The sequence below is a fragment of the Mastigoproctus giganteus genome, chromosome 12 (genome assembly GCF_048544385.1).
Source record: "Mastigoproctus giganteus isolate SK-2022 chromosome 12, ASM4854438v1, whole genome shotgun sequence".
NCBI lineage: Eukaryota > Metazoa > Arthropoda > Arachnida > Uropygi > Thelyphonidae > Mastigoproctus > Mastigoproctus giganteus.
The window spans coordinates 143,496,285-143,521,242 of record NC_143586.1 but is presented as its reverse complement, the minus strand read 5'-3'; the positions used below and the strand labels follow the sequence as shown (position 1 = coordinate 143,521,242).

Below are 24,958 nucleotides of genomic sequence, written 5' to 3'. Positions count from 1 at the left end.
TGACAGGTGTTCTCAAAATATTCCAAAATGAGCATTTGCAACCTTTATACAACAGTTTTGGTAAACACGACAATTATGGCTGAAATGTTATCAGAAGCCATCAGTTTACTTCAATTTATCATTTTAAATGGAAAACAAAATGAAAAGTTCACCAGGTGCAAACTAATATTTAATTGAACCGCTTCTGGCCCTGATGACAGCAGCACACCATCGAGGCATTGACAAGATCAAGTTCTGGAGATAATCAAGTGATAGTTCATGGTTCCAAACATGAATTATGGCTGCCTGAAGTTCATGAAGGGTCTTTGGTTTCTTTCTTGGCAATTGCAGATTCCACAGAATGCCAACAGTTCTCTATAGGATTCAGTTCTGGGCTGTTTCCTGGCCAGCTACGAGTTGTAATGGACTGTTCTTCCCACCGTTTTTTCACCTGTAACAAATGTAAACACATTACTGTTGAACCTCTAATGCAGAAATGAAGCTAAAATAAAGCTGATTCTTTTCCCCATGGGTTTTCTGCAGGTTGCCAGTGTTGGGTACCACTATTTCGGGCAGATAGGTAGCCTTTTCCTTCTTGTCCACAAGGGTTATGTCCAGTCTGTTGTGCGGGATTGTCCTATCTGTTATTATGGCACGGTCCTAGTACAGCTTGTGGGTTGGGGTCTCTAGTACTGCTTGGGATTTGTGCTTGTAGTACAGTACACTTTCTTCGACCAACTGGTATTTCCTTGCTAGCTTCTGATGTATTATCCTGGCTACCTGGTCGTGTCTGAGTGTACTCAGTCTGGGTGATTACCTTGCATCCCGCAGTGATATCGTTTCTGAGGCCAGGTGGCACTGTCAACATGTGTCATCGGACACTCCGGGCTTCTTGGCAATGTATTTTCTATAGTTCCTGGTGTTGATTACCTGGTCTTGGAAGGCAAGCATGAATCCTTCAGTCTTGAGGAAGAGCGTCGCGCTCGTGAACTGTGCTTCTGTGAAGTGTCTTCTGTGCCCATCATTCTAGCTTTGTTTGTACTTCCTGGTTGGGGGGGGGACTCCTCGCTTGGGTTGAGTGGGGTATACCGCTTGTCTATCTTCCTCATGGCCTCATGGAGTGCTGTTGTGTGTTTTTGGAAGTAATCCTTCAGGTTAACTATCGCTGTCTTCTGTTGTTCAATGAGGTCTATCAGCCCTTCCTCCTTCTTCCCAGGCAAATGTCAGTCTCTCCATGGCAGATTTCGGATGGTGTTGGTGGCTCTTGGTCATCATTGTCCTTGTCTTTCTCATGATATCCTCTAGCTCGGTGTTAGTCCAATCTATGACCCCAAAGGAATATGTTAGCACTGGGACTGCATACGTGTTTATGGCTTTAACTGTGTTCCCTCTGTTCAGCTTTGCTTTCAGCAGGCTTCTGAGTCTCTGGTGTTTTTCGATCAGGCAGGCCTTAATTTCCTTGTGCTGTAACTGCTGAGCCTCCATCATCCCCAAGTATTTGTAGGTTTCTTCCTCTGCCATGGGTTCGATCTCTTTACCAGTCTGCAGCTGGTAGTTTCAGTTGACTAATTTTCCCTGACACAATCCGTGGATCTTGCATTTGTCTAGACCAAATTTCATCCTAATGTCATTGCTGAATTCTTCGGTGATCTGGAGTAGTTGCTGAAGGTGCTTCTTGGTTCCCGCGTAGAGCTTTATGTCATCCCTGTACATCAGGTGGGTGAGGGTGTACAGGTTCTTCCTTCCTTCTTTGAGGTTATATCCGTACTTGCTATTATTATTACTAGCTACATGGCGCAAGGAAGCCTGATGCTTATGCTGCACCAGCCAAAAAAAAAAAAAAAATTCCCGAGTTACCCTGAGAGTGAGAGAGAGAAAAGCAGAAGGGAATCACCAAGAAAGAGAAGAATGATGATATCCAGCTTAGGACCCTGGGTGTGCCAAGCCCATACTCACCAGATGTGAGCCCCTGGGGTAATTTAATCAATTGTAATGAAGTTCATTAAATGAAACCAAATGGTACAAGAAATAGATAATGAAGGAACCAAGGAGTGATTATGAATAGTAATTCTTTCCAGGAATTCCTGGGTAATTTCATGATTTTAAAATTCCTGACTCCCGGGAAAAGGTGTAGTCTCAAGAAATTGGGATTCTTTTCTCAAAAGCAGGAAAGGCCGGTCTGAGCTATGGGCAAGCTGGGTGGTTACACAGGTGCTGAAGTTTCAAGGGATGCTTGGCATTGGGTACATAGAAGCCTTGAGAGGATGTGCGTGCTTCGGGAAGAGTTTTTGGAGCAAGCCGTGATGCACCTTCTCTTTCACTTTCTGTCTCTTTAATTCACTAAAACAGTCAAAATTGCATCAGTCACATTGCATGCATCTGATACAAAGGCCTTCCACCTTTCAAAGGTTTTAGCACGTGTGCAAAAATGGATGGGGGAACTCGGGAAAATACTAGGATAATTGAAAATTTTCCTTCACACCTTTCAGAGTAACTAAATTGGCTGTACCCTGGCAAAACAATGGCAGATCCATGACAGGGGATGAATTTAATGTCTTCTTTACTTGCTTATCTTGTGTCTACCTTGGAACAAGTAAACATTATGCCCTAAAGTGCTGCTTTTGCCATTAATCCTTTCCTTGATGAAAACTCAAAATGTCTACCCTTTCATTTGTATATTTAAAATAAAAGCTATCAGGTACTAAATAGAAGAATGAGAACATTCTTCTCATATATTAAATTTATATTAAAATTTTAATATAAATTTTAAAATGTAAACTGATACGATTAATTTGAAAATTGCCATTATTCAGGTAGAGTTCTTTGTAAATAACTGCAATAATTAATAATATTTCTGAGAAAAAGAAATTTTATTTTTTATTTTAGATATCCTTAACAGAGTAAATGTTGAAGAATGTTGGCAGTATTTTAAGAAAGATGAAAAAAGCCAGTTAGCTTATTGCCACATATTTTCATTAACAAGCATCAAAAACAAGTGGACTTCATTGCCATCTTGAACATGTTTGTGGCATGAAAAGAATGAAAAAAATTGAAAACAATGATGGTATGATAGAAGTAGTAGCCAACACTGGTACTTCTAAAAAAAACAGTGCAGCATGTTACAGTTTGCCAAACAATGAGATTCAAAAGAAATGGTCACTAAACTTGCAGCAATAGATGGAATATCTATCAATACAACCCTTCCTCCCCATATTGCCCTCATGATAGGTTTGCACATTTGATCTAGAAATATAACCAGTACATATAGGTTAGTAATTGTTTGTACTGGATGTTTGGGCTGTGTCTTTGATTAGGTTTTATACTAGGTACAAAATAAGCTTCTTTTTCATTTGATGGAAGTGTTTTCATATTAAATAGTAATAGTAATAATTACATTACTTAAAACTCCACATAATGTCTTTTATGCAATATATAATGGTACAATTAAAAATGCATATAATACATTATTTTGAAAGAATTTCTTTAGTTATTTTTCATGTAACTGTTAACTGATATGGCAATACTGCCATTACTTCTTGAAAAATAAATGGTTTTCATGTAGAAAAAGAGGTTATTGTCAGTTAGGACAATCAGTCATCTATTTTTAGGATCTTACAGACTCCAGCCACTTTTCTCAGCCTCATGAAAATATGGAGTCACAAATACATAGCTCAGAAGAGAAATCAGAAGAAGATGATTTACAGGTAGGGGCTCTTATTTCTCAGTTTCATCTCTCTCTCTCTCTCTCTCTCTCTCTCAAAATTATAGGATTTTATTGCACAGTGGAATTTAGTTGAAACAGTTCAGCTATAATGTGCAGTATATGTTGTAAAAAAACAGTGCATTGTAGAAACCTGTAACAGTTTCTACAATGCACTTGCTTTCTACAACTTGAATCTTTTGTGAAAGCTAGAAATTGTCAATACAAAGGGTACTAGGAAAGTTTTGCAATGCAGCTTTGTTTATTTAATTTTTTCAAAGTAATTTCCTCTACATTCAATACACCTCTCCATCCTCCGAAACCAATCTTTAAACCAGTTCTGCCAAGTTTCACTAGGGAGTAAAGCACACTCGTTGTCCCAAGCCCGTAGAAGGTCCTCATCACTGGAAAACCGCCTCCCTTTTAGCTTCATTTTCACATGCGGGAACAGTGCAAAGTCGCAGGGAGCAAGGTCTGGACTGTAGGGAGGGTGCTCGAGAAGTTTCAGTCCTGTCGTGGTCAAATATTCGGTGCAGGCTTTGGCGCGGTGAGCTGGAGCATTATCGTGATGGAGGTACCAGGTGTCCATTCTTGACTTTGGCCGCAGGTTCTTCATAGATCCAATGACTTTAGGCAGGCATTGTTCAGTATACCACTTAGCTGTGACTGTCTTCTGCGTGTCCAAAACGACACGTTCCACAATTCCACTCGATTTGAAAAATACAGCTATCATTTTCTTCTTTACAGATCGGGATTTTCTGACAATTACGGGTGTCGTCATCATCAAAGACCCAAACTTTGTTTTGAGCCTTGGTCGGCAGATCGTAATAGTACAGCCAAGTCTCGTCACCTGTCACGATGTTGTTCACATACCGAGATTGTCCCTTATCAAACTTTTTTAACATCTCCCGGCACCAAGTCACATGTCGTGTCATCTGCTCTTCAGTCAGTTGATGCGGCACCCAGAGAGGTGCCGCATCAACGGCACCCAGAGAACAAAGTTTCTTCACGTGCAAATGATCTTGCAGAATCGAACGAATTGCTGGTGCATTTAGGCCCAAAGTATCCTCTATCTGTCGGTAGGTCACTCGCCTGTTTTCATCAAGCATTTTCCTCACAGCAGTAACGTTTTCCTCCGTAACTGACGTTCGTGGCCTTCCCGGCCTCTCAGAATCCTCCAGAGTGAAATTTCCCCTTTGGAATTCTCTATACCACCTGAATATCGTTGCACGATGTGGACAATCATCATCTAGTGCAAGAGTCATTTCTTCTAAGCACTGGTCTATGGTTAAACCACGCACGAAATTATACCGCAAAACTGTCCTTATCTCATTTCGTGACCACGATGCCATCGCAAGCACTTTACACTCTCACTACTAATGAATAACTGAGCCCATCGACTTGGCGCGGCGGCTACTATGCACGTATTAACATGTCTCAACATGCAGCAACAAGCAGCTTCCTGTGATTCATTGTTGCGTCATATTGCAAAACTTTCCTAGTACCCTTTGTATTTACCCCATTTTAATACTTATTTTTATCAATATATATTATGATATGATTGGTACATACATGTTATTAAAATGCAAAGGATATTAAATAAAAATTTATTGAAATAAAACATACATCAGCAGTATTGTTTCATTTTTGATGGCTAACTTTTTAGTTGGAGGAAAGGGATAAGAGAACCTATTTGTATTGAACCACATTTTTTTTAATGAATGAATATAAGGTTAAGTTGCCTTGCTTTTTTCTTTCTTTCATTTTTTTTTCTAAAACAAATCTGTGACTGCCGATCAGATCATCCAGTTTTCTTTTGATGTCCAGATCCATGTAGTTAAAATATTTTGCCAAAGCTTTAAAGCTCTCATTTTTATTTCAATACTTAATTCTCTCTATTTATATTTACTGTCTTTTTTTTTTCTCCACTCATTGTGAGAATGTGTATGTAAATTTATATATAAATTATAAATATAAATAGACTGTATATAAATTTACCGTATATAAATCTACCATAAACACAAATAAATGCTATTGAGAAAGAGAAACATGATGACAAAAGAAGTGCACGCGCGCGCGCACACACACACACACACACACACACACACACACATGCGCGCGCGCGTTTTCCCCCCTGCCGTCCTCATCTTCTCCTGGTGGGGCTTGTCCCCACTGACATTCCTGGGGATGTCTTCAGTATTATCCTCATACTTCAATCTTTTCCCCCTACTCTATGTGAACCAACCGAATATGCCCCTAAAACAAGCTGAGAAATTCCAACACTTAAATCTTATTGCACTTTCATACCGGGAAATGTGAAATCATTGAAATGAACAAACTGAATAGGAACACCACTGAATTCATGATCAGTGACACAACATTATGATGGCAATCATGCCCTGGTGCCTCTAAGTGATCTGAGCTGGGCACCCTGACCTGGCTCACTTTTTTAAAACCTCTTCCCTGCCGGGGAGGGGGGAGTTTTCTGTCTCCCCCACCCCTATTTCTCCTGGTGAGGTCTGGACTGGCCTCACTGATCATATTGGGATCGTCTTCTCTACCGTCCCCCATACTTATACCTTTCGCCTCCCCCATCTTCAGTCTATCCCCTACTCTACCTATAGCTAGCTTACACCCCACACAAGCTCAAAATTCAGTTACGTCTAAATTAAATCGCATTTATAAATATTTGGCCTTTTCAATTCTAGCACTCACCCTATGACAGTTTTTTTTTTTTTTTTTTTTTTTTTAAGGCCCTATCCGCTGAAATCTTAGGAAATTAGGTGGCAGAGCTTGGCAGAGTAATAATTTCAACTACTGAATACCTGGTCTGCCTTCACAGGACGAAGTGTGGGCAACGTTGGGCCCCAGCAGGGGTCTAGCAGCTAAATGACAAGAAGAACAATGATACATAATACTACACTTACAAAATCCATACACTTTTAAATCTCTGGCCTTTCCAGTGAACTATTACACTCACGATGAAAGCAATGCAGAGATGGAGGAAACCACTGGTGCCGTCAGACATGAATACACACACACACACACACACACACACACACACACACACACACACACACTTGAACAGTGAATAATGAGAGGAATAAAAGGGTACTGTTATCAACAAGAAAGTTTTAGCTTTGCAAATTGCAATGTCCAGAAACTAAACACTTTGGTGGAGGAAATCTGATTCAGGTGCTTAAGGCTTTGAATAAGTAAACTAAATGCTGATGGCATCCTTCCTCTTGCTCAGACAGCACACATGAGGGAGCATAAATTTAAATTGAAAAGATGGTTGCAGAACAGATTATGCGAAATTTGCTTTCAGCCAGTGGGTGGTGGAACAAACATCGGTCTGGTGCTGTGGAATTGGGTAGTTTGAATAAACTTAAGAAAAAATTATTAAAGATTTTGGGCAAGTGGTGCAGGAGGTGTTTTTTTTTTTTTTCTTTGGCTGATGCTGTATAAGTTTGCTTTCTTGCATCATTAGTCACTACTAATGCTAGATAAGGTGTCATATAAATGTGTGTGTGTTGTTAACTTGAAATGTGTATTGTATGATGGCATGTTATAGCAGGATCAGCTGTCAACAGTTTTTACTCATCAAAGTTGCAATGTTAAACTTTGAAACAGTTCAATAAGATCTCCAGGTACACAAAACTATATAAGAATTATGAAATGAGAGTTAAAATGAAAGCAGGGGTATATAAATTTGACTACAAATTATACAAATGTGGTCGTATTTGAAGTGAAAAAAAAAAATGCACAAATATACACTTACTGCAGGTATGTAACAGTGGATGGAAGGAAAGTTGCACTCAATGAATATTAAGAAATATAAATCATTAAAATTATTTTAAATCGTTTTTCCCTGAAATTCAGATGAAATGCACTTAAACATTGAGATGTATCATAAATGAGGAATTAACATTAGAGATAGATGAGCCTGACTTAGGATGTTTTCGAGTAGATTTTGAACATTTTGAGTCATTATTATCTAAGTTTTTTGTGGTTACAATAAGCAGCATTTATAGAAAAGATCATTTATAATTTCTCCGGACTTGAATTGTTGTCTCTTGATTTTTTAACTTACGTTGATCCAGTTCTAATTTTACTTAAGTTATTATTTTTTTTTTATGTTATTGAGATATCAATTGGCGGTTAAATCCTATCAATGTGGTTCTGCACCAATAGGATTTAGCCATTACAAGAAAAGATACAGGGAGTCCCCTTCTATGAATGGGCTCTGTTGTGCACCAAAAAACTGTTTTTTTGCATAACAAAGTGTGTGAGTAAAGAAAACATATGGAAAGGGAAATATAATCTAATTCATATTGATACAGAACCACACTGATCCAGTTATTATTGCAATTATTATGATAGATCACTGAAATTTGTGGAAAATTTCCTCTTCCTTGATCAGCATTATATTGTATTGCTGGGGTTTCTGAGTGACTTGAAATAGTTGTGAACCTTCTAATGTGCCCTGGACATTTCTCTTTGTATTTGGGAACTTTCTGTTGCTATTCTCATTTTCTCTGTAGTTGGAATTAATTTTATTCACCCCCCCCCTTTTTTTTTTTTTTTTTTGCACTTTTCAGAGTCCCATAAGTACTAGTAGAAGAACCAAAATTGTTTCAACAGATGTGTGAGATCTTTCACTCTGTGCTCATTATTATATACAATTAGTACACTACAGCAGTCATACTATATTTAGAGGCAAAACTGGCTCATTGTTAGCCATCATCTTAGATTAAAATTTTACCTTTAGTTGAATCTTTCAGTTGGTTACTGCAGCATCAATGGGTAAGACCAGAACCAAATGTCTTATTTTTTCTCCAGAGGGCCCCCACCCCCACATACAACTTATTATTCAGTAGTCTCTTCCCTGCTTTTAGTTATTTTGAAATATAGAAAAATTCATTATACTAAATAACCATTACTTTTTCACACAAAGCTGCAAACAAATATAATTCAGTAATGTTTTCACCTTATCTGTCAGCACATTTCTTGAAATATGTGTAAACAACCCCTACAACTTCCAAAATCACTCAAGTATGACTTCAGGAAGGTAGACAGATGAAGTAGAAGTGGATTGTTCAGAAAAAATTTAAGGAAGCATTAGACAGCTTATTATTAGAGGGGATGGACAGATGTGGTGGCTCTTTTTTTCTTTTCTGTTTTTTATGCTGATGATATATAAGCTTGCTTCCTTGTTTTTAACATTGTGGCTGGGTTAATCAGCTTCTGAGGAGGATTGCTGATTTTTTTTTTTTTTTTTAATTTTGCAAAACAATGAAATCCACAGTGGAATACACAGTTTGTTGATAACAATATACTTGCATCTCATCACATAAGTTGTCTTGGTGACAGTCAGCTAAAGACAATTATTATAACATTTACAATAAAAAAAAATGATAAATTGTGGATAATATTATTTTGCATAAATCATATTTTTCATTGACATTTTAATGAAATTATGAGAGGAGGCCCAATGTCTTCTATGTCAATCTGAGAATGTATCCCTCCACCCTTCACACACATCCTTAACCAATATGGGAATAAGTTGAACAAGCTGAATAAATTATTGCTGTAATCACTATGGCATAACAAAATAATCAAGCTTGTACCAACTGGTAAGGTCAATGTCTAGAACTGATCTGTATTATCATAGTGAACTGTTCACCCACTAGGTATAGCAAATTTGGATGAATGGTCATACATACATGTATTTGCTTTTGTTACTCATATTTGTAATATATTTTTTTTGTAATTGCTTTTATGAAACTTCTGTCATCAAACTCCAGGATTTGCTAACATTCTGCTTGCATGTCTCTTTGTATACCTATTGTATGTTTGTCTGTCTGTAGGAATGCCTGAAGCAGCTGTATCATTTGGACAAGAGCTTGCATGAGGAGTCTCTCACTTTCAACTCTCTGCTGCAAGACAAGGTTTCTTCCTCTTCATTCTTTCTCTCTAACTTTTTTTTTTCTGAGAAAAATTTTTAAATAAAGAAAGTAGTTATTTTTGTGATCTGTATTGTTTTAAAACTGTTTTTTTTTATTTATTTATAGGAAATTTTGGAACATACTCTTTATGGTATAAGGAGTAAAGTTCATGACTGTCAGGATAATCCTGTGGATGTTCAGAAATTAAGAAAGCAGCAGAAGATGATAGAGAAAGAATTGATAAAAGTAAAAAGACTTTTTAATCAAAGTGCCAAGGTGATTTTCCTGTTTCCCTAAGGGGTGGAAGAAAAATAATAATAAATATATGTTAAGTAACCACATAATTACCAGAATTGTTAGGTTTCATACAATTTACAAGTTAATGTCGAACACAAATTATACTGTATGAAGGGGGAAAAAATTATTTTTTTATTTCTTTTTATAATTCAAGTCTGTGAGTGCAATATTGGCATGGATTTTGGTATGATAGTTATAAAAAAATGCTTTCACCATTCTCAGTTTCTGTGTGCTTTGCACACATCTGCTCTGAAATTAATATAAATTCCAAGGTTTTTGCTTGGTTTGCGATTGTTATGGCTACCAGTTTGTTTTTCATATACATAGCAGAAGAGTACTACTTCTGCTATGTATATGAACACTATATTGGTTCAAAGCAGATCAGACACAAGGTTTTAGGAGCATTAAGTTGAGAAAAGCATATTTCAGACATGACTTATTGTTTCTTGTGGGAGGTTTTTTTTTGTGGCTTTTTGTAAATGATTGTTAACAGCAAATACATTATTTAAATACAACAAATACGTTTTTTTTAGCCAGTGAGTCATTGATTGCTAGATCAAGTTGCCCTCGCAGGTAGTTGAGGCTGACAGTTTGAGTAAATTCAAAGATCAAGTGGATAGTTACTTATATGAGGAGGGAAGCAAATAATATATATTTTCTTATCTGTTGGTTTTTTTTTTTCTGGTCAGTAGTGCAAAAGCCTGTGGCTTCTTTGCACTGAATAGTAATAGTATTTGCCATACTACTACTATTCAGTGGGTGAAAGAGCTCAATAAAAATGTTGCTTGGGCTTTGGGGGGCATACCACCACCACATAAAGTTTGTGAACAACTCTCTGTGGATGACCAAGACAACTCTTTTGGTGCCTCTTTTCTGTTGAGGTAGCTGCTGAACTGCATTAAAAAGGTGGCTTCTAATGTTGGATGATAGCCTGAAGTAAGTCTGTACATTTTTGTTTTTATGCAGCAAAATGCAAGGTCCTACACTTGGGGAATAGTAAGCCCAAAATAAATTATACACTTGGTAAGGTTGAATTAAAACAGTAGAGGAAGAAAGGAATCTGGAAGTTATAAGATGGGCAGATATGAAGTTTTCTGAGCAGTGAAAACAAGAAGCCTGGAAAGCCCACAGTGTTCTGTCAGTGATTTTTCGAATATTATTAGAGATAGGAAGGTTGTACAGGTAGGACCCGTTTTATGACATGGTTAGGTTCCAGCAAAACAGGGTCGTCCAGCAAAGCACCACGTTTCCGTAAGCTCTATTATGTCCACGTTACTTGTTTTAACCAGTAGTTCGAATTCGCTCATTTTATTGACTACACTTCTAACATTACTATATAAACAATTAAGACTTACTGTTCTTGTATATTTAACAACCCTAACACAACCCTTGAAGTTTTTTAGGCTCTCTTCCATGGCATTAGCTACCCGCTCACTTGAAATGTTTCCGCCCCCAGAACATCTAGATAATATGTCCAGTTGGGATAATAGATAAGAACTTTTGAGGTATATGCAAGAGTTACTTTGACCAATATTATCAGATATTCCTCAAGTGGCATGGTGCTAAGTAAACTGTGTTATTTGAAGATAACTAAGCACTCAAACAAACATTGTTTTATGAAAATTTTCTCTCTAAATATTCACTATTATACTCTGTGAGATTTTTGTTTTTAAATTTAGTTTATTTGGCCTTATTCACTAAATATACTTTTTGAATTCACCAGAATCCATCATCAGACTATACATGCCTGTATTAAAGGGGGGAAAAATTGCAGTTAAATATTACTTATGCATTACTGCAAACATCCAGTTTTCTGTAATTTGTAAATTTCATACAAATAAAGATAAAGGTAAACAAAGAGTGGGCTTACCTGTTAATAGCCTCCTGCTTGCTGAATAATTGTCTCCTTCATTCAGTCAAGGGGTGCTGTTAATAACTTATTTTATGCCTATGTTGGGCCTGGATCTGAATTTTGATATCTTTTTGATTGGCCAATAGTAGGTTGCCAGGCCAGTTATCCTGGAGCCCAATGCTTCTTGTTCAAATGTGCCTCTGAGTTGATTTTTCAGAATGGTTACCTAAGCCTCACTCTCAATTTTTTCCTAGGTTTTGTGTTATGCCGGTGGTTGGGAGGGAGGGTTGGCTGCCTTCTTGTCTGGAGCCTTCTTTTTTGTTTTTTGAGGTCTTATTTCACTTTCTCTTTAAGGATGTTGATATATTGTTGATTGAATTCTTTATCTTGTTTTTTATTTATGGAGGTTGCCCTGTATGGTTAAACAACATACTTTCATATGTTTTTTTTGAGCCAACTGCATGAAGTAGAGGAACTGGTGGGAATGCATTTGTATTGTGCAGCAAAACTGCTTTTAAACTTAATTTTGAGACCTAAGTTATAGATACCATTCATTAGGATTTTGCTTCGTACCAAGCTTGTTCAGAAGGCCAGTAACATCTTTACAGAAATGCATACCACCTTCTGTATAATGAAATATTTTCAAAACACACTGACATTTCCAGTATACTGTAATTTTAGTTCCTGTTTCAAGTAACTTCCACTGTTGCAACCTAGAAAGTTCTGCTTGCTCTCTAGATAAGTCTAAATCACGAATAAGTCAATTCAACTCTTTTTGCTTAATTAAGTGTGGTGTGTTTTAATTTTCTGGTTGGTAGAAAATTTTTTGAAGTGAATGGTCCTGCAAAGTCTGCAACACAAGATTCCTCTTAGTATTCATCACTGCTTCCTTTATCCCATGATTTTGGGAGATCTTGTATTGGCAGACTAGCCATAAGACATACCGGGGAACTCTGGTGGGCCGGAGGCTGGTGTCATTTTGGCCATAAATAATACAGCCATAAACACTAGTATGAAGCTGCTACAAGTTTTCCCTAGTAAGAATTTTTTGACCCAGTCTGCCTCTGTCGGCAGATCTTCATTATGTGAAACAAGTCTGATTAAGTGATGCTGTGCTTCCTTTTTTTCTGGGCATTTCTGATATTTTTGTCATATAGAAATAGCAATTTTCAATGTGATTGTATGGTGCTAACCATACCATAGACACAACAAAAGCTATACTTTAAATTTTCCTAGATTTCCTACATCCTCAGATTTGTGTTACAAGTAATACAGCACATACATGCTGGGCCGTTTTAATGCATGGGTGCACCCAGCAGATGCCAGGGGCCTCAGCCTACTGGGTACCCCACTTGTTGATCTTAAATAATTTTTTAAAAGACCCTCTGTCTTGTATGTTACGTTGCAGTCTAAAGCACCACAAACAAAGAACAATGATATACGAATAATGTTTTTGGCTTTCTTTAAATAGTTTAAAATGCCGAAAATATTAATATTTAGAAAAATAATTAACAAATTTAATTCTTGTTTATGATTATAAATTAATAATATATATATATAATTATATATTATAATGTTAGGAATACGAATAATGTTAAGAATGTGACTAATAGACACCCAGAAAAAAATTAAAACAAAACTTAAACTGAATAGGGGCCACATTTGGAAATTTGCCGGGGGGGCCAGAGAATTCATAAAATGGCCCTTTATACATGGAGCCCAAGCTTTGTCCTGATGGCCAATCTTGTACTGTGTGCATTTAGTAATACTGTAGATTTTCTTCCTCTGAGTTTTTTTTTGTAATCCATTCAAGTAGCAGGAATTGTCAGGGTGATTTAGACATCTTTTGCATCAGCTAGAACATTTTAACAATATGATACTAAGCAAAAGATACACAGATGAATTCAAACATACACTACAATAATCTTTCCATTACTGAGAGAGAGAGAGAGAGAGAGAGAGAGAGAGAGAGACAAAGTTGAACATGTTTTACCCTACCCAACATTACTGCCATTTACGAACACGTGCAAACATTATCTGCAGGTAATACAACAAGTCAGTGTCATATCTACTTCCCTGAATTGTAGTAAGATATACACCCTGGAGCTAAAACATTATGACTACCCATCTCCATGAGTGGATGGAACCCCCAAATGACTATAGCAATTTCCGAGTGCTTTTCAAGCGATTTTCTTAAAAAGCAGCTGAAAAGTTATATTATTTTGTTTTTCTAAAGTAAAAAAGTTCACTCACTTAACAGAAAAGGAAAAACATCTTTCTTCTTGTATATAGGACTAATTTACTAACTTGTTAGTAATTAACCTTCCCATATTGCTTGGTTACTGGTGGCACTGCTCCTGCTCCTGCTTCTATGTTGCAGGGCTGGAAACTTGGGCGAAGCAAGCCGCTCTCCCAGGGATAAAAGGAATTTTGTAGATTGCTATTTAATATATGCAGAACCGTTGTTTCATTCAAATCTTGCCAACATTCTTGCAGTATAGTGTGAGTGGTTGGGGAATTCAAATTTTTAATTGTGATAAATAGGCAGATCTAAAGTTCAAATCAATTAAGTTGACATTAGTTGGATAATTTGTTATTACTTGTACTTAATTATCAATAATTTTGTTATTACTTGTTATCAGTTCGATTGATATCCTTAGATGTTTTCTGAGACTGACCAGCGACAGGAGCATATACTGGAGGGTGTGAAGGTTGCTTTATAATAGATGTGTAAGGGGCTTCTGAAACAAGAGCAGGGGTTGGCTGGAAAGTAGAATTTTCCATGGGTTTCATCCAGTTGTATGTAGGACTTAATGATCTGCTGGAGTTTCGAATAAGATCTGTCAAATCCGAAATTTTCTGTAGTAAACTATAATTAAATTCACGCAATTGCGCGTTTTCCAAACTTGATTTTTTCAGTTTCATCAAGAAGAGAGACCGTTAGCATTAGTATAGGCATATGATGCAAGAAAGCAAGCTTATGCAGCATCAGCCAAAAAAAAAAAAAAATTAAATAAATAAATAAAAAATAACCACTTCCACGACAAGGGATGGAAGTCTGTTCCACCAACCAACCACCCGCTGGCTAAAGGCAAATTTCCTCACGTCTATCCTACATCTGTCTTTCCTCAATTTGAATTTATGCCCTTTCAGGTGATTATTCTGAGCAAGAGGAAGAATCACATCAGCATTGAGCATGCTCAAACCATTCAAGGCTTTATACACCTCTATCAGATCACCTCGCTGGTGCCTAGTCTCCAGACACTGTAATTTGCAAAACTTAAGCCTTTCTTCGTAAGAGCACCCCTTTGTTCCATTCACTAATCTTGTTGCCCTTCTCTGTACTCGTTCCAGCAGCTCTACATCCTTCTTGAAATGAGGCCTCCAGACCTGTATACAGTACTCTAGGTGTGGCCTAACCATTGCCTTATACAAGGGAATAATCACCTCCTTATCCCTGCTAGAAAAATTCCTATATATCATTGACAATACACCATGAGCTACTCTAGCAGCCCTGTCTGCACTGCTCAGAGAACTTCATATCTGCCTGCACAACCACCCCCAGGTCCCTTTCATTCTCTACCACTGTCAGTGTAGTACCACAGAGTTGATATGTTGCCCTGGGGTTGCTGTTTCCCATATGTAGTACTTTACATTTGTCAATGTTAAACTTCATTTGCCACCTCCCAGCCCATCTGCTCAACCTTTCCAGATACTGTTGCAGTAGCATAGTGTCAGTAGTGTCCTTGACAACCCTGCCAACCTTCGTATCGTCTGCAAACTTGGACATTAAGCTTGATATACCATCATCAATATCATTTATAAATACAGAAAACAATAATGGATCCAATACTGAACCCTGAGGGACTCCACTAATAACATTAGCCCACGATGAGCAGTGTCCATTGATTACCACTCTCTGTCTTCATCCCCTCAACTACCCCTTTATCCATAGCAGCAATTTGCCTCCAATGCCACACTGCTCCAATTTGTGCAGCAGTCTTCCATGTGCAACAGTATCAAAAGCCTTTCTAAGATCCAAGTATATAATATCAAAGTTATTCCCTGCATCCAGTTCTTTTGTGACTGCATCATAGTATCCAATCAAATTGGTCAGGCAAGACTTCCCTTAACAAAACCATGCTGTGTCCGAGCTATAACTGAAGTCTTGTCTAGATGATCCTGCAGTGCTTTTTTAACCAGTGCCTCCATTAATTTTTCGTGAAAGAAGTTAAACTAACAGGTCTATAATTAGTTGTGTCGCCCTTTGATCCTCCTTTGTGAATTGGGGTCACATTTGCACATCTCCAGTCCATGGGTACTTCCCCTGAGTCCAAGGAAGCTCTCACAATTATGGCTAAGGGTTTGCTTACTTCCTTTGCTCCCTCCCTCAATACAACTGGATGGATCCCATCCACCTCAGGTGCCTTTCTTGTGTTTATCTTCAACAATTTCTCCTCCACTTTACTCTCAGTTATTACAAGATTCTCTAGCTTACTGCCAGAGTTGAATACACCTCTGGCATTCCCCTCGCCGAATAACTCCTCATGTGTGAATGTCGATGCAAAATATTCATTTAGTTTGTTAGCTACCTGAGCAGGATCATCAACAGTTGACCCATCGATATCAAGTGGACCAATCTTGATTCATCCCCTTCCTTCTAGAGTTTACATAAGTAAAGAACTCTTTGCTGTTTTTCTTTGCATCCCTTGCCAAACATTTCTCGTAATCTGCCTTCGCTTGCCTAACCTCCTTTGTAACTTGGTTACAGATCAACTTGTATCTATCATAGGCTTCTGTGTCACATGTTAATTTGTATGTATCCCATGCATTTTTCTTCTCTGCCATATGTCTCATTAGTTCATCTGACATCCATTTAGGCCTAAACCTTGAACAATATTTCTTAGTTGGTATGTAAAGCCTAGTAGCTTCCAAGATAAGTTCTTTGAATGCTTCCCGTTTTGAATTTGCTGTTGGTAACATCATCAGTTGGTCCCACTGTATAGAATTCAAATACTGTCTCAGTCCATCGTAGTCGCCTTTACGAAAGCAATAACCCTTCCCTTTACTCCTAATGGTAGTTACCTCTTTGAGTAAATCCCACTTCAGCACACTGTGATCACTACCACCTAGTGGTTCATTTACCTGCAGATTCTTAATGCATGAAGAATCACTACTGATAATCAAATCAAGAGTATTACTCCCTCTAGTTGCCTCCCGAACATGCTGATGTAGAAAACAATTATCCAATAAATCCCCAAAAGCCTTGCTAGTGTGTGAGTGACCAGCCCCTAAATTCTTGTCAACATCTGGGAAATTAAAATCCCCCATTACAAGACTCCCTGATTTTCTGGCCCACTCTATTTCCCTGTACAGTTTCTTATTATACTCATCAGAGTCATTAGGCCTATAACACACTCCTACTCTCAATTTTGATCTCCCAATGCTTATGTCACACCAAACTGACTCGACACTGCACTGTCCAGCGATGTCGACTGGCTTCACTTCCTTGGATTTTATGTATTTCTTAACTAATAGGATAACCCCTCCTCCCTTCCTATCCTGTCTATCCTTTCTGTAGACATTGTACTCCCCAAATTCCAGTTCTGCATTCCTTATATCTGTGTGACACCACGTGAAATCCCCACAATATCTGCCTTTGATGTTTTGAGCAATACCTCAAATTCATCAAATTTATTTACTAAACTCCTAGCATTGGTGTACACGCAAGTATACATGCACCTGTTCTTTTTCTTAGCTACCCTAACACAACCCATGTGTTTTCTTGTACCCCCAATGATTCCCAGCAGTCTCTGAAATATCCTGCATCTTATTTTCCAGGCTGCGGCTCATTCCAATAGAAGCAGTGCAAGAATCACTTTCACCTCTGCCAGTGGCTACTGTTAATCTATTAGTCCTTGTATCCCCCCAATCTAGCAGTTTTCAGACCCACCTAACGCTGCCTCGATAGCATCAGGAAACATTCTTGCACCCTTTCTATTTAAGTGTATCCCATCCCTGTATAAACAGTCTCTCCTGTTAACAAGTACAGACCAGGCTGAAAAAAATTCTACCCCTTAAGCCTTGCACAATCTTTCCAGGGCCGAATTGATCGACAGGGCTCTCATCATATACTCCCTCCTATCGTGTTTGGGCAGAATTGCAGACACTTTCAAATTCAACCCTAATTCACAGCTTTTTTTCAACAGTGACCTGTACTTGTTAAGTAATTCCGCCGGTCTCCTACTCTTAATATCATTAGTGCCAACGTGTACAACTATATCACCTTTTGTGCCCTTAAAAGATGATATCCGCTCTACAACGTCATAAACCTTTGCCCCTGGCAGACATACCCTGGTCATGTTCCACCTATCCTTTTTACAAAGCATGTTTCCCGTTTCCCTGACAATAGAGTCACCATCAACTACTAGTTCCTTTGGGACCAGCGCATTCTGCCTTGGGGGCTGCCACTGTGTTGCGTGATGACAAAGTGCAAGCTCTGGCATTGGTGTGGGCAGCTGAGAACTTGATGGGCCCCTCACTTTTAATCCTTTGAGGGCATCCACCCTGTCCTTCAAGCTCTCATATAGGCCCATAACGATTCTGAGTTATGGCACCTGATTTCCTTACACTTCTTGCATCGCGCACACACAAAGACATCCCCCATTGCAGTATCATGTCCCTTACCCGACTGCTCCACAAACATCAAGCAAGTAGTGCATTTTAATAGGCTGTGATTCAGAGGGCAACTGCCCCCCCTCAGTTCTCCTCTGAGCCACAGCACTCCCATTAGCTTGAGCCTTTTGCTTTGCTGCTCTGGTCTGAGTCATGATTTCGATTTAATTTCAATAAAATTTCAGTTTCAGTACAAAATTAAAACCCTAAACTTGTATCCCAACACAGTTATCACGCTGTCTTTATGTTTCAGTATCAAGTGTTATCTACGAAATCCCTTTATATAACTTCCGTATGAAGTTAAGTATTAATTATATTTTACTGATTATTTATGTTACGTAACCTAAGTCGTTATATGTATAGTTAAAAGTACAATTTAATTGACAATGAAGTTCAAATGATTAATTGACAATATTATGTACTATACTATACTATATTAAGCTTATGCTATCTAGTTCGAGATATTCTGTATCGCGTAAAAATGGCGGCAAATTACGAATGGTAAACACGTGGATTTGATACCCTTTCCGATACTAAGTAATACCTACAAAATCTCTATCTAAGTTACTTTAAACTAAGTATCGTAAATAGGAATATAAAGCTACTCTAGAAAATAAGTTAATATGCCAATTTAAGCTAATAAAACAGAAAATAAATCAGAAAAAACTTCTCTCTTCCGGGAGCGGCAAAAAGCTACGTCTGCACAGGCTACCCTCGTTCTCAAAATGCTCATCATGGATTTGTGAGTGTCCAAGATTTGAAAAATAAATTTTGTTGTCAGCTCATTTGGATTTTCATTTTGTGAAACTTGGAGGTGAGAGAAGGAGTGATTTGTCTGCTCTGATGCCACATCATGAGGTATGGCCTCGGATAGCCCACTCTGCCGAGTATCCATTGATGATGAGGGACAGTTGAAACACTGAGGTTCACCGTCGGGAGGGCTTGAGGGATCAGCTGGGCTGGATCCTAAATTTTTTTCATGTTCCGTATGCTTTTTCTTTGATTGCCTGTGATTTATACAAGGGCCCTTCCACAAGTCGATTGCTGCCCGTGACATCTTTTTCCAGTTCGCTGTTGACATATCTATGCATTTAATGCAGTACACGAGACTGCATTTGACATTGCATTGAAGGAAGTCTTTGCATTTATTTTTGCACAATTGGCAAATAATTTGCACTTGCAGAGCCATTGTAATTAACAATAAGTATGCAGAATTTCTTTTGAGATAAAAAATATACAATATACAAAGTATGAGATATACAACACAGAATTATTGCTATCTGAAATAATTTTGTACTTAACGTATCTGTGAACTTTAGTTAAAATTCTTCAGAATTCATTACAATTCATTCAACGAATGAATTTTAAAGATATGCTCAGTAGATTCCTAATTTAAGCAAATTTAAACTAATTCCTAAATTTAGATTCCTAATTTTAAACAACATTTAAGCAACAACACTGGATTTCACACCAATGCAGTTTTACTAGCAGAGGGTCTTTTGAAAGGCACAGTCCTCTTCGTAAGAACAGTGGCAGGTGACCTTGCGTGCTATTATTGCACAAAAACAGTAAAGTGACTGACCTTGATTATACTGTGAGGGATTCAAGCCCATGACCACCAAATACGGAGGATGCGGAAAGGTCAGGGAATGACCACCGCATATCCCCGGAGCATTATGGCCTTAGTTGCTAATGCTCCTAAAAAAAAACCCAAACCAAACCAAACTGCGAGGGAGTTAATCCTTTTGTTGATACTTCCCAGATTCTGGGGCGCCTACAGAAACGATCTGAGATACCTTGTAGAAAGGAAGCATAAATTTCATTCATTATAGATGAAAACTGTCTTTCCAAAACCTCTTCTTTCTTGATGGATGTGACGAACAAAACTTGCTGATTCAGACAGTATAAAAATGTTGGAGCAGATTCATCAGAAATCATTCATTTAGCTCACTTTTGCAGGAGCACAAACACAGCACAGCCACAATGATTTGCAAAAGTGCATAATTTAATAGTCTATATATTTATAGACTATTAAATTATCTCATTCAACATTATACAGGGTAATTCAGGAGGAATAAAAAATATTTTGGGAAGTTATAGTATCAATCATTCTGAATAAAAAAGTTCATATAAACATGTGTCCAATTCTCAATGGATATGGAGATACAGTTGTTTGAAACTGGCATGCACAAAGCCATTATGATAGGTATTAGAGAACGATAAATGACATTGTTTGTATTTATTGACTTTTTGAATGAAACAAAACAGAAATAATTTACAAATTTTTTACAGTTCACAATAAATATTCGAAAATCCCACTGCCAACCTCAATGCACTTTGCAACTCTTGTGGTAATATGACGTGTTGTTCTTCTGAGGTCTTCTTGGTGTTCCTTTATGAGGGCAGCAGTATTCAATATGCAAGCGAGTAATTCTTTTGTATTCACCTTTTCTTTGTATACTGCACTTCTCAAACATCCCCACAAACAAAAAATCTAATGGAGTGAGGTCTGGAGACGATGGCCAAGGAATGGGACCACCGTGGCCGATCCTTCGTTCAGGGAAAGTTTGACTTAGATATTGTATCACCAGACGGATATAATGTGCAGGAGCTCCATCATGCTGAAAGTACATACCAGTCCTTGTAGCCAAGGGAACATCCTCCAATAGTAGTGGAAGTTCATTTTGCAGAAATTCTAGATAAATGGGCCCTGTAGGACGATTTTGTAGCACAACAGGCCCAATCAACTGATTGTTGATGATACCACACTACACGTTTATAGAGAAGCGATGTTGAAAATTTGTTTCTATAGTGGCATTTGGATTTTCATCTGACCACCTATGAGTGTTACGAGTGTTGTTGATACCGTCATGGGCGAAAGTAACTTCATCACTGAACAGTATCAGTGGAATTAATCAGCGATTAGCATTTACCTACCGACAAAATTCCAATTGCTGAGCGTGTGTGTGTCTCCTGGTTGAAGGTATTGGACCCACTGTATGTGAAATGGATACAAGCCGTGCTCACGTAATGTTAAGTATACTCTTGTCTGTGGAACACCAATACGCGTAGAAATTCTTTGTGTGCTAAAGTAGGACTACGTTCTACCAACTGAAGAATGTGTTCTATTTCATCCATTTTGTTCATTTGCATGTTCAGAAGAAATATGAGCGCTGGGAACTATACCAGTCTTACACAGTTTGGAATAAACACTAGTAAACGTTTTTAAATCCAGTATCAGGTACAAGCAGCAGTAGCACTTCCACCACAAAAACCATAGACAAACACCATATCGGCATATTCAGCATCTCTTAAGATGTGTGGCATTCTTAACAACACTTCTAACACCAAACCAAACAGTGTCAGGTTAAAACTGCTTCTTGGTCACATCTGATTCAGGAAGCTGTGCACGCCAGTTTGATACAGCTGTGTCTCCGTATCCATTGAAAATTTGGACACGCATTTATATGAACTTTTTTACTCAGAATAATCGATACTATAACCTCCCAACATATTTATTATTCCTCCTGAATCACCCTATATAAAGTATATAGGGTGTTTCAAAAGCGATGGTCAATAATTGAAAGGTGAACTGTACAGACTACAATATGCAAAAAAGTCTAGTAAATATGGGTCCTTAAATGAATCGTTTACCAGATATTGCACATTTCTTGTTGGGCTCCACCACTGACTTGTTTGTTTAGTTTATGTTATGCTCATTGTCTCCCTTTCCCCTCTCTCAGTGCTCTTAGACGTAGCAGGCATACTTGCTACTTGTCAAGGGATAGTCAACACAGAAAGAGGTTACAGCAACGAAGAATATGCGGACATGCTCTTGATGTATTGTAAAGTACACAGCAGTGCACTCGAGGCTGCACGTTTGTACCAAAGAAGCATTTCCCTGCTGGAAATGCTTGTTTGGTATTATTCATCTGGGTACATCAACGCCTTAGAGAACGTGGGCGCTTCGCACAAGGAGTACGAGCAGGTAGGCCCAGAAGCATAACACTTGATGTTGAGGAAAGGGTGTTAGAAAGAATAGAACAAAATCCAGGAATTTTAACAAGGAGGGTTGCTCTGCAAGAGCGTGTACTGAGTCATAGCAGTGTGTGGCAAATTTTACCTCACCAATTACTGTACCTCTACCATATCCAGCGTATACAAGGTCTCAGCAATACAGAGTACTCCCATAGTCAGTGGCGGATCTTAACAGAAAATGTGCATTATCTCAAACAGCTCATTTGTGGCCCGATGTTCACTGGGACCTTTTGCTTATTTTAGTTTGTACTTTTCACCTTTAAATTATTGACCATCATTTTTGAAAACACCCTGTATAATAAGGTTGAATGAGAAACAAAATTGGATTTATGCACCATATTACAAACGAATGCTTAGAATAAAGAACTTTTGGGTGCCGTATTAATTCTGGGTTTTTGGTATGGTTTGATATTTTTTTACATTAACAAATAAAGTTTAGTTTTGGGAAATCTTGTTGGTAGCTTTTCCATTTCAAGGTAAACTTATAAAAAATGAATAATGGTTTTGTACAATATTTATCACTGCTTCTTTCAGAGAATGGAAGAGACATCAGCTGAAAATGCAAGATTAGAACATGAAATAATACTTCTAAGGCAAAAAATACAGCAAGCACTTAATGTTGGTTTCAGTCAAAAAGTAAGTTTGTTAAATTATTATTTTTAGGAAGTACTGAAATAGCACCAGTCAAATGAAATCTCTATTAATACTTTTTGTGTGTGAGAGAGAGAGAGAGAGAGAGAGAGAGAGAGAGAGAGAGAGAGAGAGAGAGAGATAATGGCTAAAAAAGTTGAAAAAAATATCAATGAGGATAGTACTTACACTCAGAGGGATTAGCATTAGTTGACGCATATGATGCAAGAAAGCAAGCTTATCAGCCAAAAAAACCTTCCCATTTCACCCATCTGTTCACTCCAAATGTGTATCTAGTTCAGCCTTAATATTATTTAAGTTATCAACTTCTGCAACAACAGATGGAAGTCTGTTCCAGCAATTAACTACCTGCTGGCTGAAAGAAAACTTCCACACATCTATTCTAAAACATCTATTCATCTGGTTCTCAGATGAATTAATGAGACATGTGGCAGAGAAGAAAAATGCATGGGATACATACAAATTAATGGGTGACATGGAAGCCTATGATAGATATAAGTTGGTCTGTAACCAAGTCACAAAGGAGATTAGGCAGGCAAAGGCAGACTACGAAAAATCCTTGGCAAAGGATGCAAAGAAAAACAGAAAAGAGTTCTTTACATATTTGAACTCGAGAAGGAAAGGGATGAATCAGATTGGTCCACTGGATATTGATGGTTCAACAGTTGAGGATCCTGCTCAGGTGGCTAACAATCTAAACGAAATCTAAACGAGTATTTTGCATCTACATTCACGCATGAGGAGTTATTCAGGAAGGAGAATGATGTAGGTAAAGTAAACATTGGCAGTGAGCTGGATGATTTTGTAATAACTGAGAGGAAAGTGGAGGAGAGATTGTTGAGGATAAACATAAAAAAGGCACCTGGGGTGGATGTGATCTATCCAGTTATATTAAAGGAGGCAGCAAAGGAAGTATGCAAACCCCTAGCCATAATTATGAGAGCTTCTTTGGACTCAGGGGAGGTACCCATAGACTGGAGATGTGCAAATGTAACCCCAATTCACAAAGGAGGATCAAAGGCTGACACAAGTAATTATAGACCTGTTAGTTTAACTTCTGTTCCAGGTAAATTAATGGAGGCACTGGTTAAAGAAGCACTGCAGGATCATCTAGACAAGAATTCAGTTTTAGCTCAGACGCAGCATGGTTTTGTTAAGGGCAGGTCTTGCCTGAACAATTTGATTGGATACTATGATGTAGTCACAAAAGAACTGGATGCAGGGAATAACTTTGATATTATATATTTGGATCTTAGAAAGGCTTTTTATACTGTTGCACATGGAAGACTGCTGCACAAATTGGAGCAGTGTGGCATTGGAGGCAAATTGCTGCTATGGATAAGGGGTTGGTTGAGTGGCAGAAGACAGAGAGTGGTAATCAATGGACACTGCTCAACGTGGACTAATGTTATTAGTGGAGTTCCTCAAGGTTCAGTGTTGGGTCCGTTGTTGTTTTCGGTGTTTATGAATGATATTGATGATGGGATATCAAGTTTAATGTCCAAGTTTGCAGATGATACAAAGGTTGGCAGGGTCGTTAAGGACACCACTGACGCTATGCTGCTGAAACAGGATCTGGAAAGGTTGAACATATGGGCTGAGAGGTGGCAAATGAAGTTTAACATTGACAAATGTAAAGTACTACATATGGGAAACAGTAACCCCAGAGCAACGTATCAACTCTGCGGTACTACACTGACAGTGGTGGAGAATGAAAAGGACCTGGGGGAATTTTGTGCAGGCAGATATGAAGTTCTCTGAGCAGTGCAGACGAGCTGCAAGAGTAGCTCATGGTGTCTTGTCAATGATATACAGGAA

At 38.1% G+C, this 24,958-nt stretch overlaps 1 protein-coding gene across 3 annotated transcripts in view; it reads left to right on the top strand.

Annotated features, from left to right (window-relative positions):
- The window catches only part of kmr (pleckstrin homology domain-containing family A member kramer), a 666,551-nt gene that overhangs the window by 455,894 nt on the left and 185,699 nt on the right, over positions 1-24,958 (top strand). For 2 of the 3 annotated variants that reach the window (XM_090386564.1, XM_090386566.1), the window contains exons 14-17: positions 3,588-3,683; positions 9,550-9,630; positions 9,754-9,903; positions 23,024-23,125. In XM_090386564.1, the coding sequence (XP_090242690.1) occupies positions 3,588-3,683; positions 9,550-9,630; positions 9,754-9,903; positions 23,024-23,125 (429 nt within the window). The remainder of the gene's footprint in view (positions 1-3,587; positions 3,684-9,549; positions 9,631-9,753; positions 9,904-23,023; positions 23,126-24,958) is intronic. The other variant, XM_090386565.1, reaches the window with a different exon arrangement.